At 36.1% G+C, this 15308-nt stretch overlaps 1 protein-coding gene across 9 annotated transcripts in view; it reads right to left on the minus strand.

Moving 5' to 3' along the window:
• The window catches only part of TENT2 (terminal nucleotidyltransferase 2), a 50860-nt gene that overhangs the window by 16834 nt on the left and 18718 nt on the right, over nt 1-15308 (minus strand). For 5 of the 9 annotated variants that reach the window (XM_074813829.1, XM_074813827.1, XM_074813832.1 and 2 more), the window contains 4 exons: nt 14533-14609; nt 12323-12472; nt 8377-8420; nt 1593-1729 (listed from right to left, as the gene is read on the minus strand). In XM_074813829.1, coding sequence (XP_074669930.1) covers nt 1593-1729; nt 8377-8420; nt 12323-12472; nt 14533-14609 — 408 coding nt within the window. The remainder of the gene's footprint in view (nt 1-1592; nt 1730-8376; nt 8421-12322; nt 12473-14532; nt 14610-15308) is intronic. The other 4 variants (XM_074813830.1, XM_074813833.1, XM_074813834.1 and 1 more) reach the window with 2 other exon arrangements.

The raw sequence follows: 15308 nt of genomic DNA on the forward strand, positions 1-15308 counted from the left end.
GGAAAATCCCTTATGTGAAAATCTCTCAGAATCAGGCTTAAGCATGTACAAAGTGCAATTAGTTCATGAATTGCACAGGCCATATGGACTTAGCTTACCTATTCTACACGTGGTGCAAACCCCCATGATGTTTTCTTTTACGGATTTCATGATTGTTCACTTCTTACACTGAAGTGTATATGAACACTTCAAAAATTATATAATGAGTTACACATTTTTGTGGTGGTTTAAACCTGGCTAGCAGCTAAACATCATGCAGCTGCTCATTCACCCTCCCCTGTCTGAGGGGTGGGGGAGAGAATTGGAGGGGTAAAGGTAACGCGTTGAGATAAAACCAGTTTAATAATTCAAATAAAACTAAAATAATTACAATAATAGTAGAATATACAAATGAGTGATGCACTGTGCAATCGCTTACCACTTGCCTACCAATGCCCAGCTCTTTCCTAACTAGCAATCCCAGAGAAGAGAAAAAATCCTGCAACTGCAATCCTGGAAGAGGAGAGTGAGCTTCCCTGCCAACTCTCATCTATATACTGAGCAGGATGTTGTATGATATGGAGCATTCCATTGCCCATTTTGGGTGTGATACTCTGGCTCTGCTCCCTCCCAGTTTCTTGTGCACCTGGGCACTAGCAGGGCACTGGGAGTTGAAAAGTCCTTGATCTCTTAGCAACAACTAAAAACATTAGTGTATTATCAACATTCTTCTCCTACCAAATCCCTGCTGAATCCAAAACACAGCACTATTCTAGCTACAAAGAAAAAGAAGCTCTATCCCAGCTGAAACCAGGACAATTTTGTTCTTTCCAGGAAATGGATATGATGCACATACACAGGACAGCAACATGTATGAACCAACTGCCTCAGAAACAAATTCTTTAGATCTTTAAGCTGAGTGAAATACAACCATTTGATATTTATACGGACACTCAATTTTTTAAAGAAATTCAGGTGACAATTTGGCAAAATGTTGGCAATCTACAGCTTTCTCAGATGCCCTCACAACTTTAACTTCTCGTCTTCTTCCACAAGAAAGTACAGATGCCAAATTTAAACTCACATTCTAGCAAACCAACAAGGTTAGTGAAGCGACTATATATGGGAGAATTCTTCCCTAGGTGTGGCCTATATTGATATAGTCAAAGTAAGGTGCTACCTGGTCAGTTACCTCCACTGACTCAGGGTGACAGAAGACAAGCGGACCTGTTAAGGTCCAAGTAATTCTTATCACAATCAATACCTTAAACTACAACTAAGAATTATAGATCTTTCTCACGCATAGATAGGCAGTTTAGAATAGTAATATAACAAACCCCAGCTATTTTTAAATGACTTTTAAAGGACAAAGCTCTCTAACATCTGGCAGCTGTTTTACACAATAGGATGCCTGGCTAAGCAAAAGATGTCAGATACTCTTTATGAGCATTCCTGCTGTCCTTTAGTCTTTTCACCCATTTCCTCTCTATCAGTTAACACTCCTGCATTACTGCATTCTTTCTCTTCAAGGGTTATAACATGTTGATATATTGAACAGAAGGAATCAAAGTTCTGCATATTCTAAAACAGTAAGATGTGAGTTTATTACTTACTCAAATTCTGTGGCATAATATTTGAAGAAGCCTATTAGCAAATCTCCAAGGCTTGATCCATTTTTTGAGAGGTAAGGAGGAATGGTACATGAAGCTTGATGAACAAGATGCAACTGCATAGTAGGATCAAAATGTTCCTGTCAAAATAAAATCAGAGAGTATATATATACACACACACAGAGCCTTAACCTAGGTGCGTATATCTTTCCACAATAAAAAAGCTGCCTACTATTTGCTTATTAGAACTTCAAGGACAACTTACAAGCAAAGGACTATTTCTCTTGTGCTCCTCTGTTGGATACTAGTTACTCCTCCTGAACTCAGGTAGAATCATCTTGCACAGGAGTCTGAGACCATCCCTTGCCTTCTGTTTGCTATAGAATTTCAACATGGGAGAATCTTTGAACTGGACTTGCATTTATATGCTAGTAAAACCACATGAGCAGAAGCTGAGTAAGGTAGCCTGAACTGAGCTGGCTGCAGTTGAACTGAGATAGGGCAGGTCAAGCTAATGCATTCATCGTCAGGTTCCCATAACTGTGGTGCAGAAACAAACCAAAAGGAAGGCCTGATTTATTTTTCCTGCAGCACAGAGTTAAAACTGCATATGAAACCCACTGGCTCTAATATGAACCTGCATCCTCCCACATAATGAGTTCAAAGACTGCAGCAGCATTGCCTCTAACCTCTCTGACAGAATTAAAAAAAAATTTATATGAAAAACCTGAACACATAGAATGCAGCGTTTAAGTTGAAGTATGCTTTTTGGGGTGGGGTGTGTGGGATGTGGGGTATAGAAAAAGTCAGGTTTTACCATAAACAAAAGTCACTACTGCCAGCTTAAAAAGGAATCTACACAAGATTAAATTAACATCGTTTTAGATCTGCTATAGTGTGTGTCCACTGCATTCTTTAGGTTCTTTTCAGAGACTGGGGTACATGGAGAACGTTATCTTCTCTTCCCAGAGAAAGAGTTTTTAAAACCTTGTAATACCAGGATACTATATTTTACAGCAGTGTTGTGTATTTTAAGGAAAACGAACCCAAGATACACAAGAGCAAGCTTTACATTCACATGAAGAAATACATCTATGTAAATTTAGGGACCTATTCAGACATTACTGTATCTCCCCTCCCACTCCTTTGTTATTTTAAACACTAGTATCAGGCATGACTCAAACTTTATAGTACTAGAATATTACTGAAAGCACCATACAGTGTAATACTGCTTCCATGTTCACAGCTGGCAGTGCTTCCTCTGAGAAAAATATGGTTAGCAATCAAACCAGTCGGACCGGAAAGTTTGGGACTCCCATTCTCTTTCGGCAATTCTAGCAAAACTTCCTGGAACCCTGACCAACACCTTCTGGGAAAAAAAGACCATTCTTCCAACTATGAAAAGTTTCAAGTCTCATTCTCACATGATGTAACTTTGCATATAAAATATTAGTAGAGCTCAGAATTTAACAGTTTACGATCCAACAGAACACACCAGAAGCATGGAAACACACAGGCATAAAAAGCAGATATGGAGCATATAAAGGGGAACAAGTTGTTCCTATGTTATACAGTATAGACAGTTTCAAGCCTAAAGTTAATCAGACAGGTACTAGAGTTTAAGTCACTCCTTGACCATTCCAAAGTTGTGGAAGAGTCACAACAAACTAATTTAGTATTAGCAGTATAACAGCTCATAAGGAAATGGACACAGGAGGAAAAAAGGAATGAGAACAAGGGCTGCTGACCTCCAAACAATACAAAACAGAAATGCAATGAAATTACAACAACAGATGTCTGCTAAAACTAATAAGTAAATGCTTGGAGGCAGCAGATAGTTTTGGAAAGGAGAACAAGATTTTTTTTTTATGCTTTGAGTGTTCAAATGCCTGACAACTTCTCAACTGCAAAAAAAAATCTGCCATCACAGTGAGGTTGGCATCCTGTGCAGTTAAAGAGTTAGACTTTATTTACTATTCTGAAAAATAATATCCCAATCTATTTTTGTTAGCACTATTACAAGCTTAGTGAGATGTTGCTTTTTCTTATCAATCTTGACCTTAAGTACTTTATTTACATTTTATATATTGATCACAATTAATTTAGTTAGTGTTTGTACATAATTTGAATAAGAAAAAATAAACCAACCGTTATCCTAATAGCAAAAGACAATATATCAAATATAGTTGTAATAAAACTTATGGCAAAAAAGGAGAATACATGTGTGCTTGTGTATGCGTGCATACATCCAGAAAAAACAAAAGAGCAAAAGGGTTCATATACAACTTTATCCAAAGATATTTTTTCAGTAAGATTTGTTAGCAGTTAATGAAATATTAAGTTACAAAACCTTGCAGAGTTTTAAAATCACAAATCTGATTATGATATAATCCAGATTAAGGCATTTTTCAGGATATTTAGTTTGTCTGTTTCCTCACTGTGTTTGCAACTGATCAAAAGTAGCTTAAGCAACAGTGATAAAACCGAAAGACTCCTCATTTGAGGAGCAGGAAACATACCACATTCTAAAGATTCCCATCCATGGCAGAAGAGATAGAGTTCCTAACCTGCATTAGAAGGCAATTTTCTAAATCTTCATCTAGTAATTAAGATCAAAACTCTTCAATTCTGCAATCTAAAATTACGATTTTTTTCCCCCAAAAGCAAGTTCAATTTCATGAAACTTGCAGGTCTAAGTTTTATCATGTATATTAAATACACCTGCCCCGCAAAGGCCAGGCAATTTAAAGTTTTCCTTACTCAGAAAGGCATTTGCCTTCAAAAAATGAATGCGTATTATTCAAGTGCTGTAGTAAAAAAGCAGTCTATAGCACCTAATAATTAAAAACCCCAACCACCTAGCTTGACACACACATATAAATAATTTGTGTCTCCACTTGCTTTAGTGGTTATACCACTACAAAAATTACTCTTAAAAAGACAACTAAGTATTACAAAATAGAAAGCATGACAAACTACTTTTCTGGAAGAAAAGATGATTTTTTTTTTTACACTAATAAAGCAAACTTAATCACTGCAAACTGCTGATCACCACATGTAGAAGGAAAAAGAAAGTGTTAAATCTTTCTGAAACACATAAAATTTGTTATGGAAGAAATTGCTATTACCAGATTAGAAAGTTTTACACGTAAAACCAAATTGATTATTACTTAAAATTGGGTATGGGAAAGATTTAATGAAAACTTCTGTCAAGATATACCAATATTCAATATATCAATAACCAACAATGTAATTTCCTTAAGGTCAGTTCTTAACAGAGCAATCACTCAGTGTCCAGTGAACAAGACGTCAGACCAGTCATAGCATACCTAGGCTCATTCTTCTGCTTTGCCACACACAGTCCATGAAAATGTTCCACCCTCAATCTGCCTCCATTCACCTACTGTAAAACAAGGATAACAGTGCCCTTCTTCCTGCCAGAGGGACTCAAGGAATAACTCGATAAACAGAACACGGTACAGCTTATAGATTCTGCACATAAGGGAGGTTGGTAATAAAACAGAATTACAAAGCATCCTTCGAACTAGCTTAGTTACAAGTAGGCTTTCCCTGTAAGCTTTCCCTTCTTAACGTGCTCTAGAAGGCAAAAAATGCAGCTTCTTTTAAAACTAGTCCCTAATTGCTTGCTGTGTCTTTGCCTTATGCCATCTTAAGAAATGGAAAAGAAATTCAGGATCTGATTGAGCAATAAATATAAATGAGCCATTCATTCTTTCAAAATACCCCAGAAAAGGGGACCCCAAAGTATTTTTTCGCTTTTTACTAGATCTCTAATCTTTACTTTGGTTGACTGATTTCTCAAGGAAACACTAGCATTCAGCAACATGCTTCATGTTCAAGCTACATAATGCCTACCCATATTCTCATTCCACATTACACACTGGAAAGGAACACAAGCATACATCAGAAAACCCTTTATATTTTAACATCATGATGCATAACGAGTTTAACTCTGACTGTACAAGATCCTTCCTTCAAAGAAGTTTACAGTGGTAACATCAGCATAGTATCTTGCCACTTTTGATAGGTATCTATATTCACACACATAAAATACCCTTTTGCAGTCTTACAATTGAACATTTAACTAATGTTTATACTTCTAAAAAGTGCAACTCAAGAAGTGAAGCAAATTGTGTCTGTCCAAGGACTGACTCCTGTGCATGAAGAAGCTACAGTAAGTACCATCCCATCTTCTGCACCACCCTTTGCAAGATATGACTGCTTGTGAAGCTGAGGCAGCAGAAACAAAAATGTGCTCATGCCAGAGTCCATGAAGTCCGCAATCCAGAAAACTATGTGGAGACCTGCATCCATCTGGATTTAAGCTAATATGCCAGGCTGCTTTGGAACACTGGAGACGCAGGCACACATTCCCTTCTGAATCCCAGTTGCAGCAATCTTCACCTCTGGCAAACGGGCAAAACCCAACATCTCATAAGGATCTAGTACTCCCTCTAAACTAGCATTTGCAAAACACATCAGCTTGGTGCCAGCTGGAGACTCCGCATGGCAACAGAATGCACAGGTCGGCAGATCTGGTAGATTTCCAGGACTTCTCACCCTTCACATCCGCAGAAGAGATATACTGAGTCACAGAATCTGCCTTTTCTTTCTCGCTCAACATATGCATGTCTCCTTTACATGGCATGTACAACTTGAAACAAGCAGTTTCCATCAAAGCACAAAAGCATTTTTGGGCTGCAGAAAGAGCTGTGGATTTGATTTTGAAAAATTGTAGGTAGGGTGGTTTGTTTCAGAAAGGGAGAAGCAGTATTTATGTGTAGTATTAGGATGGAGACACAGCTCTGACCAGCTACATCTACAAGAAAAACATACTGTTTCTTTCGATACTGGCATCTGCCCATGCTTTGTAATTATTACTGCAAGCTACAAGACCAGAATTGTTTTGGTGTATTTCTCATGTCTGTTTTAAATTTCTTTGCAATATCAGTATTCAGAAATTGTAAGTTTCACAATTTTTAAATACTTATTTACATTCCTAATGGAGACAGTAGACCAAAAATGTATTTGCAAATTTATAGTGTATTTTTTTAAAATCTTAACCCATAGTTTTGATTTGGTTTTACAGTAAGCATGTATAAAGTATTATTTTTGTTTTATTAGCACTCTGAGAATATTTAGTCCATCCTCCAAAGGCAAGCTAACAACAACAAAGAAAAAATCTACACTGAACCAGGGTAAAAAATGATATTCCTACAGCAGTGTTCTAGAAACACAGGAACCTGCAGGTGATTTACCACTTTCATACAACAAAAGATAACTTTGCATTTAGTACAAATCCATTAGGTTTTTCAGCTTATTGTATTGTATACTTTCACTTCAATCATTTAAGCCATTAATATGTGTATAATGCTCTGAAGGCCTTTACACAGTTTGAACACTACAAATATAAATGTTTGCATCATTATTCAAAGGAGTCAAAGGTTACCAATTCTTAGTTGTTTTCTTTAAATTACATGCTACACAAAACTTAAAATACCACAGCATGTGAGCTTTAAACAAACATAACTAGCAAATTTAACAATTCAAAAAACACATCAGATAAAGCTACGTGTACAATAAATGAAGAACAGCTTTGATGCTTTTGAGCACTAACTTGAATAGAAGGACATTTGAAGAAATTTGAAGGAATTTGAAGAAATTACAAGGTATACTGTACAGTAAAAAAAATAATCAGAGGAAAAAATACAGACCATAAAATTTAGCACAGGTATGCCTAAGCATGTTTACAAAACAGAAATAAAACTGCAGTGTACTATAGCTCAAAGGTTTCTTCTGCATCTTGATTATCCTAATTAGCCAAAATGGCTGAAACCAGAGTATTTTCTCCCTGATATACAGTGTCATCAAATATTCCCCTTTCAGCATTATGGGAAATATATGCAAAAGAATGAATGGCTTTCTGATACCACCTCAGCACAACTAGCAGCAGCAGTTAAAGAAAAAAAAACATAGACAGGGACACCAAACTATGGCAACTACGAATAATGAAAAATTTAAAAGGTGACACATGAGAGGAAAGGTAAGAAAGAAGGAATTGAGGAATTTCTGTAAACAAGTTATACCGTAGAACTATTCAGCAACAGCTCTCTTCTCCCCAGACAAATATTTAGGAGGGTAGCTCTTACTTCTAAGTAATCTTCCCTAGATTAAGTATCACTAATTACAGTCCTAATGCTGCAGAGGATCAAAGCATACCAATTCACAGAGTTCTCTGGAAATCAGCAAAGTATGATCTGGACATAACAGCAAAGTCCCCAAAGAAATTTTCTTGTTGGACTGAAGCCCAATTTTATGAGGTCTCAGAAGTCTCCTTAATAAACATGTATCATTCACTCTCTGCACCCAGAAGTATCAGGCAACTCAACAGCTGTGGGAAGGTATGGAATTCTGAAACAGTACAGTTGGATAGAAAAACCACTACTTAACATATTAAGAGATAAGAATCAGAAAGTCACAGATGACACAGGGATATTTTCAGGCTGGCATAAATAGAATTAGGTCAGCAGTTCTCATTAGCACTCTTTTCCAACTGTGTGTGAAATTTCATATATAACAGACTATTTCCACTAAAATGATCAAAAGCAGCAAATAACATTTTTCATGGTTATGTTTAGTGTATCAATGACAAGTATTACAGACTGTGTTTAACTTAATCCATTAGAGATTATTTAAGAATTCATGTATTTTAGATAAGCAGCTTCATACACATATATGATGTAGTAAATTAGTAAGAAACACTTACTGGGTAATGTTTTTGGAGGGATGGAAGGATGGGTTCAGGTAGGGCTATAAAAAAAAGTTTAAAGTTGCTGTGATTCATGTAATTCATAGGGAACAATATCATATCAACTACATCAAAGGGTCGGACTGAAATTTCATCTTAAAAACATCCATCAAGAACTTCACTTGCATGCATTTTATAAAATAAAAGTTATTCAGCAAATCTTTCTATTACTGCATTTTGTATATAGCAGTATAAGGAGTTAATTCAGCTAAGGGAAGCTGTTACTAAGTACTATTTGTAGAAGACATGAAAAATTCTACAGCAGCTGGGTACAACTTCTCTTTAAAAAGTCATGTTAATTATGGCTATAAGAAATTAATCTAGATTCCCTAAAGGAAAAATCAGAGCTTCACTCATTTTTTTTCCCCTACATCTAAAATAATATGATTCTATCACAGCACGGGAAGTCTCAAGATACCGCAAAAGTACACATTCTTCAGCTGCAAAGTGTTACGTACTGAGTAAGTAACCAAAAGTAACCTGAAGTGGCCAACACACTTAGTAGGCATTGCTAGCAAAATCCCCATAAAATACATAAATACAGCCTAATGCTGTTAGCTAATCTACTAAAAAAACAGATTATAAAGATTATAGACATTAACAATACACACACAAAATGCACTAAACAATTGTAACTTTTATGAAAGTCGCTGATGGGAAGAGCATCTATTGCACAATACAAATAATAGGGGAAAAACTTATGTCCCAGGTTAGGTAGTCCTACAGGTAGAAAAAAAATCCTGAAGTCGTCACATCTCAAGCCTTAGAGCAGCTACAGAACTGTTAAAGCACTCCTCATGCTAAGGCTTTAACATCATGTCTTCAGCATGTTTTTTTAAACAATTGGTCTGCATCATTCACTAGGGAGAATGATAATTAAGTTGAGCACACAGGACTTTGACTTGGGACTTAATTCACCCTTCAGACAAGGTCTCACAGGAGAAGACTTGTTACAGAATCCTTTTTCCATAGGGACTAAGAATCAGAACAGCAGAATTCTCAGAACATGCTTGAGGTATCTTCAAAGAGTATACTATATTAACTAGCAGGACTGCTAAGAATATGATCACAGCTGCTTTAATAATACTTTTATTTTGTCTGTGGGTGTTTAGAAATATGCAAGAGCATCTTATTTCTGCAACATCTTGGATAATTTCCAGTTCTCTGCCACACTAAAATAAAAGGCAACAAAACCTAAGCAATACATGCAATCAAGGTATTTTATACAGGTCTGTATGCTATACTAAGAGGACGGAGTTAAGGGGAAAAGTTACCACTTACCACTAGTATTTGCCATATGACTTTACCTTTTTTTTACTGTACAAGATAGTTGGACCTGTTACCTGTAGGAAAGTTCATGTACAAGACACTGATGTACCTACAAAATAAACTCAAGCCACACTAACCTTAGGTCCAAAGGCATCTACATAAGTACATGGAAATGTGTTAAGTAGTAAAGAAATTTACCTAGTGAAGACAGGGACACTATTTACTGCAAAAGAAAGCTTTTAATTTAATTTTTTTCCCTCCCCAGTAACATAAACAAAACCTCTATTGGAAATTCTATGACCAAGACAAGCTACTTTCAGTAGCAGAAATGGAAAAAAAGTTAAAATCTGCATTAATAAAACATCAGAATCTAAACAGCTGGTGCCCAGAGCCACACTTCAGCCTTTATTAGCAGAAAAGGCTGATGCAGCACAGGTAAAAAGCTCCTCTTCGGTTTGCAGACTGCTGATCCTTCTTAGGCAGCAGACTGATCACAGTTTTGCATGAAAAGAATTATTTGAACTTTTTTCTCCCTTCCCTAGACAGCTGTGACAGCTGCCACAGATGACTACAGCAAACGCTCTCATGCTTTGCGTGGTTGTTAACATTCTGGCAAGCCTACATATTTATACTTCCTTGTAACTCCCACTCCCTTCCCTCTTGTGAGTTACTTTTATGCACAGCTCAGTAGTTGGCTATCCATGACTGCATGCAGCACCCAATACAAGTCTATAGAGTGACTGTGATACAATGAGAATAGATTTGGAGAATTTCCAAGTGAAAAGGCCTGTTCCATTAAAAGTATAACACTAGCTATCATGCTTATCAAGTCACTGTTAAGGAGGTCTCTAATTGCTAGACCAAGTAAAGACACTTTTTATCCTCTCCTGCTTGTACTTCACCTTTGCATAGCAATCTTCATATCCTGTAATTCCCAACATTTTCAATCTTCTATCTAATAATCACTTTGGCATTTTTAAGTTGATTGTCATTTCATCTCCTCCAAATCCACGTTTTTTATTAATTTTTTTTTTCTGGTGTGTATTAAGGATCTACAATGAAGTACTCAGTCACCTCCAGTATGGTTTCAGAGCTGTGACAACAGACTTAGACACGTATTCTTTTCTTTCCACAGAAACAAAGAAATCCACCACAGCTGATGTAGAGAAAAAAACCCAGTCACTGGATAGACTAGCTTATGTCCTACTCTCCTCATGACTGGCACATTAACAACAAGCACACGAATTTCTTGATGCCCATACTGTAAGTAACCCAGCCAACTGGATCCCAAATACACAAAATGCCCTCCTAGGTCCTCTACTACACATGCTGTTCAGCTGAAAGCAAGCCACCAGCTTGAGTCAACTATCATAAAAAGCTTTCCACCCTAGTACAGAGTGGGTGTAGCACAATCTTGAAATTAATAAATAGTTGGCTATCTGCTCGACAGCAAGTATGTATGTTCCAGGTCAAACAAGCTGTCAGAGGAGCTAAACATTGTTTCTACCTGATTTAAAAAAAATAAATAATGAAAACCTATACAAAGTGACAAAAAGTCTAAAATGTTACAAAAAAATTAAAACGAAGATGTAGAATAAATACAAGCAGCAAAATACAAAGTCTATACATGAACTGACAGGAATTAAGAAACTACTTCTACAAGCATGTTACTCCACAAAATGTAGATTTCAGGGGCTTCTTACGTTCCCTTCTGAAGAAACTTATCTCCCAATAAACAACCAAGAAACTCATACTGAGCTAAATAATTTCTTAAACGATTCCTTAAGTCTTAAGCAAGAATTGCAAACTACAAGAATCACAAGTGGGCTTCCTCTAATGAAAGAAATAGGGTGATAAACTCGTTTCAATCTATCTATTCCTTGAAAACATTTCTGGACTGCATGAGTTTCTTGAATTCTCAACAGGGATCCTTAAGCTTCTCAGCTAAAGCTCTCAACCTCCATACAGATGTTCAATGAATGTTTCAATATATTGAAGTCACAAGGAAAGATACTGCCACTGGCAGTCAAATACCCCAGCTTCTAATGGTCTTTGACATCTGTCACCTTACAGTCACAGTAATCAGTGGAAAAATCTAACCACATGGTAATGCATTCTTGCATATACATACCCCTCATGTTCAGTCCTTCACTCATCAGAAGATACAAAAATAACCCCACAGCATTTGTTGTCCCTTTGAATTTTCTTGGAAGTTCCCAAATTAAAAAAAAACAACAAAACACAACAAAAACACACAACCAAACAAAAAACCCACAATGAAATTGTTAAGTTTTGGTTTTTCCCTTTGTTAAAAGGCAGATGTCTCTCAACTAGAGCTTTATTTTCCCTTGTTAAAAGTCAGATTTTTGTTAACTAGTGCTTGAGTTTATTTTATAGTTACACAGGTATATTCTTTTTTTAAAAATCTTTTTAAAGCGGGTAACTCTGCCTCCAGAGACAAGGTCTACTTGTTACAAGAAACACGCAGTGCTATGGAAATGGACTAAACCCATTTTATTTTCAGATTTTTCTGTGTGGAAGATGAATCCTGCCAGTGCTTAATTTTATTAAAGAGGAAAACTACACAAATATGAACTTAAAAGCAACAGTTTCAACAGATTAAAAAAATACTTACTCTGTAAATAGTGCAAAACCATCAACACAAGACTATAGCTGCTTAAAGTACCACGACTGGCATCGTTTATGTCATGAAAACTTGCCCACTTCTTAACAACAAGCACTAATGGACGAACCCGATTCTCAACTGCAAGTAAAATAAATACACCTCAAAAAAAGCACATTTAACTAGACAGTAATCAATCAACATTTGTTCCTATCTGATCAACACAATACTCTTGTATTCTAAGGTTACCTTTTGTAACCACTTTATAGAATTTAGTTATTCTGCAAGTACTATCCATCTTACAAAAATCAGAAAAAAATATCTGCATTTGAAAACAGTCTTTTGAGTAGTAAGATCCACAAACAGATTACAAGGGGTATGCCAGGTAACTTGCAGGTAAGACAAAACTGTATGCATCAGTCAATGTAGCAGTGTCACGTTCTACTTTTATGTTCTCTCCAGTTCATTGTACTAATTTTCCCTGAAATAACTTGCTGCCAGGACAGACTACATCTAATTTTTTTTAAAAAAAATTTATTTAGGTTATATAAACTTTAAAGACAGGGAAAAGAGTTCTCTTGGTTGGAGGACACAGAGCTCATTCTTGAGTTATCCTCAGGATCCATGAAAGCAGTAAACCTTGCATAAAAACATTAATTTTAATTTTGCCTTGTCCTCAATAACATTTTTTTGTAAGTGAGATGCAGAAGGATTACTGTACAAACATCATACAAACATGCATTAACTGAAATAGGATTTTTCCATGAGAGGAAAATGAAAATAGGCTCAAATTCCAAACAGGACTCTTGTGTGTGTATGTCACAGTAGAAGAGATCTCATTTTAGTTGACCTTATTCTGAGATAAGATTTTCTATCTGCTAGCACCTTTAATTAGTATATAACAAAGTCAGTGTTCAACATGGCCAGTAAACTTTTCCTGATACCCTTTCATCAGTCAACAAGCTACCCCATCAAGAAAATGCGCAGTAATGTCATTTGCTCAAAACTAAAAGGTCCAGCTTCCACTAACTGAAAAATACCTACATTCAATGGCTGATTTAACTGCAGATATGCCTCATTAGGCAAACAAGTAATAACACAACAGGACAGACTTCAGTTTCTAGCTCTGCTTAGTCTGCCTACATTTTCTGTGGACATTCTGCTTCACTCTGCCATATGATCTTTGATGTTTTCTACAGCACCTATGCACTAATGTAGAGGGGCTGATCTCAAAAAAGACAGAAAAGCATCCACAGAAATATTTATGAGTTTTTTGGGGTTTTTTTTTAATCATGTTCACTAAGATAACTAGCCCCTTGTTTGTCTGAGCATCTAATTTGTGGTAATGGAACAAAGAGTCCCATACACCTTCCATATGAGAGGTAATTTTTCTCTCCCATGCAGGGTGAAGCACTTCAGTCACAAATTTAAGTGAGCAGGCCAGTACTTTTAATGCTATCACGCTGGTTGATATGACTTATGAAAGTATGTGAAGACCAATTAAGGAAAGTTTCCATTTACTTTTGTTTGCCTTATGTCATCTGAGAGTTTTCTGCTCCAAAGAATACAAGACAGACTATGCTTGATACAGTTTGCCTATTTAGGAAGGTCTAGCACATTGAAGAGGTAACAGTTTCAATCACAAGTCTCCCTTAGTTACTAACTCAGTCCTTGACCTCAAGAAAAGAACAGTATTTATCTTTCATCAGGAGACAGAGTTAATTTTGCTTCCTTGGCACCAAGGAAGAACAGAACAAAAGGTGGAATACTAGGACCTCTTCCACTGCTCTTTTCACATCTAGACTCTTGTCTGCTCTACAGTAATTTGCTGACAGGAATAAGGGAAATCTGTGGCAAAAGCTAGGTACTGTATCAACATTAGACATCTACCTGGACTTGTGCAAAGCACTTTACACTATCCTGCACAACACCCTTGTCTCTAAATTGGAGAGACATGGACTTGATGGATGGACCACTCGGTGGATAAGGAATTAGCTGTATGGTCACACTCGAAGAGTTAAAAACATACCTAGCTATCAGTTTTCTCCATATATTTAGAGTGAACAACATGAACTTATCTTAAAGATATCTAATACAGTTAATTAGGTAATTATATATATAGTAACCTAATATATTCAACTGAATTGTAATAGTTTATCAATATGAAAATATAATTCAAAAAGCAAAGTTTATAGAAATAAGAAAATACATTAAAAACTTACTGTATGCATAGGTTCTCAGAAGGAATGTATTTCTTATTCCTACAACATTGTTTACATTCAAGTCAAACTCCACACAGCTATTGGGGAGGAGAAAAGAAAAAGAATCACGCATCACAGTATTCAATTTCAGAATATTTATTGCCTACTTACATGACAGAGGTGGAGAAATTGTCTTTAAACAAGAGTTTTGATGCTGTGATTTATATCTGGTTTTGTTTATAATACTTGAATTTCTAGAAGACTTGAATTCCATTGTTATAAAAATGTAATTGTTATTTTACATAGAGAATACATGTAGATCGAAATTTATTTTTATCAAATCTTTCTCCCAATTAGACTTGCACTACGTGATTTACTATGGACAACTTCTGATGCTAGCAAGGATTCTTTTAAGTATTAGTTTAGGAAATCATGCCAATGAACTGAAAAGGATAATTGGAAGAGGTCAAAGATAATAATCTATTTTCTCCAATGATGGTCAGAGATGATCAGCAAGCACTTTGAAATGAAAACTGTATTAGCAAACATTGCATGTTTTGTGATAAGAGTTTCAATAACTGTTTCATGCTGTTAACAGCAAATAAGAACAAGGCAAACAAGCACTACCTGCTTGCTTTATATCACACCCAGCCCCACACTTTGAATTTCACACTGCATACAGAGCTTAACTACTCACAGTACTCAAGAACTGATATTAAATTCACAGGCAATAAGCTACAGCGACACTAACTTGCAACAAGAAAAGCCTATTATTGACGAAGAAGTAGCTATCTACA

This window comes from Strix aluco, chromosome Z (assembly GCF_031877795.1).
Source record: "Strix aluco isolate bStrAlu1 chromosome Z, bStrAlu1.hap1, whole genome shotgun sequence".
NCBI lineage: Eukaryota > Metazoa > Chordata > Aves > Strigiformes > Strigidae > Strix > Strix aluco.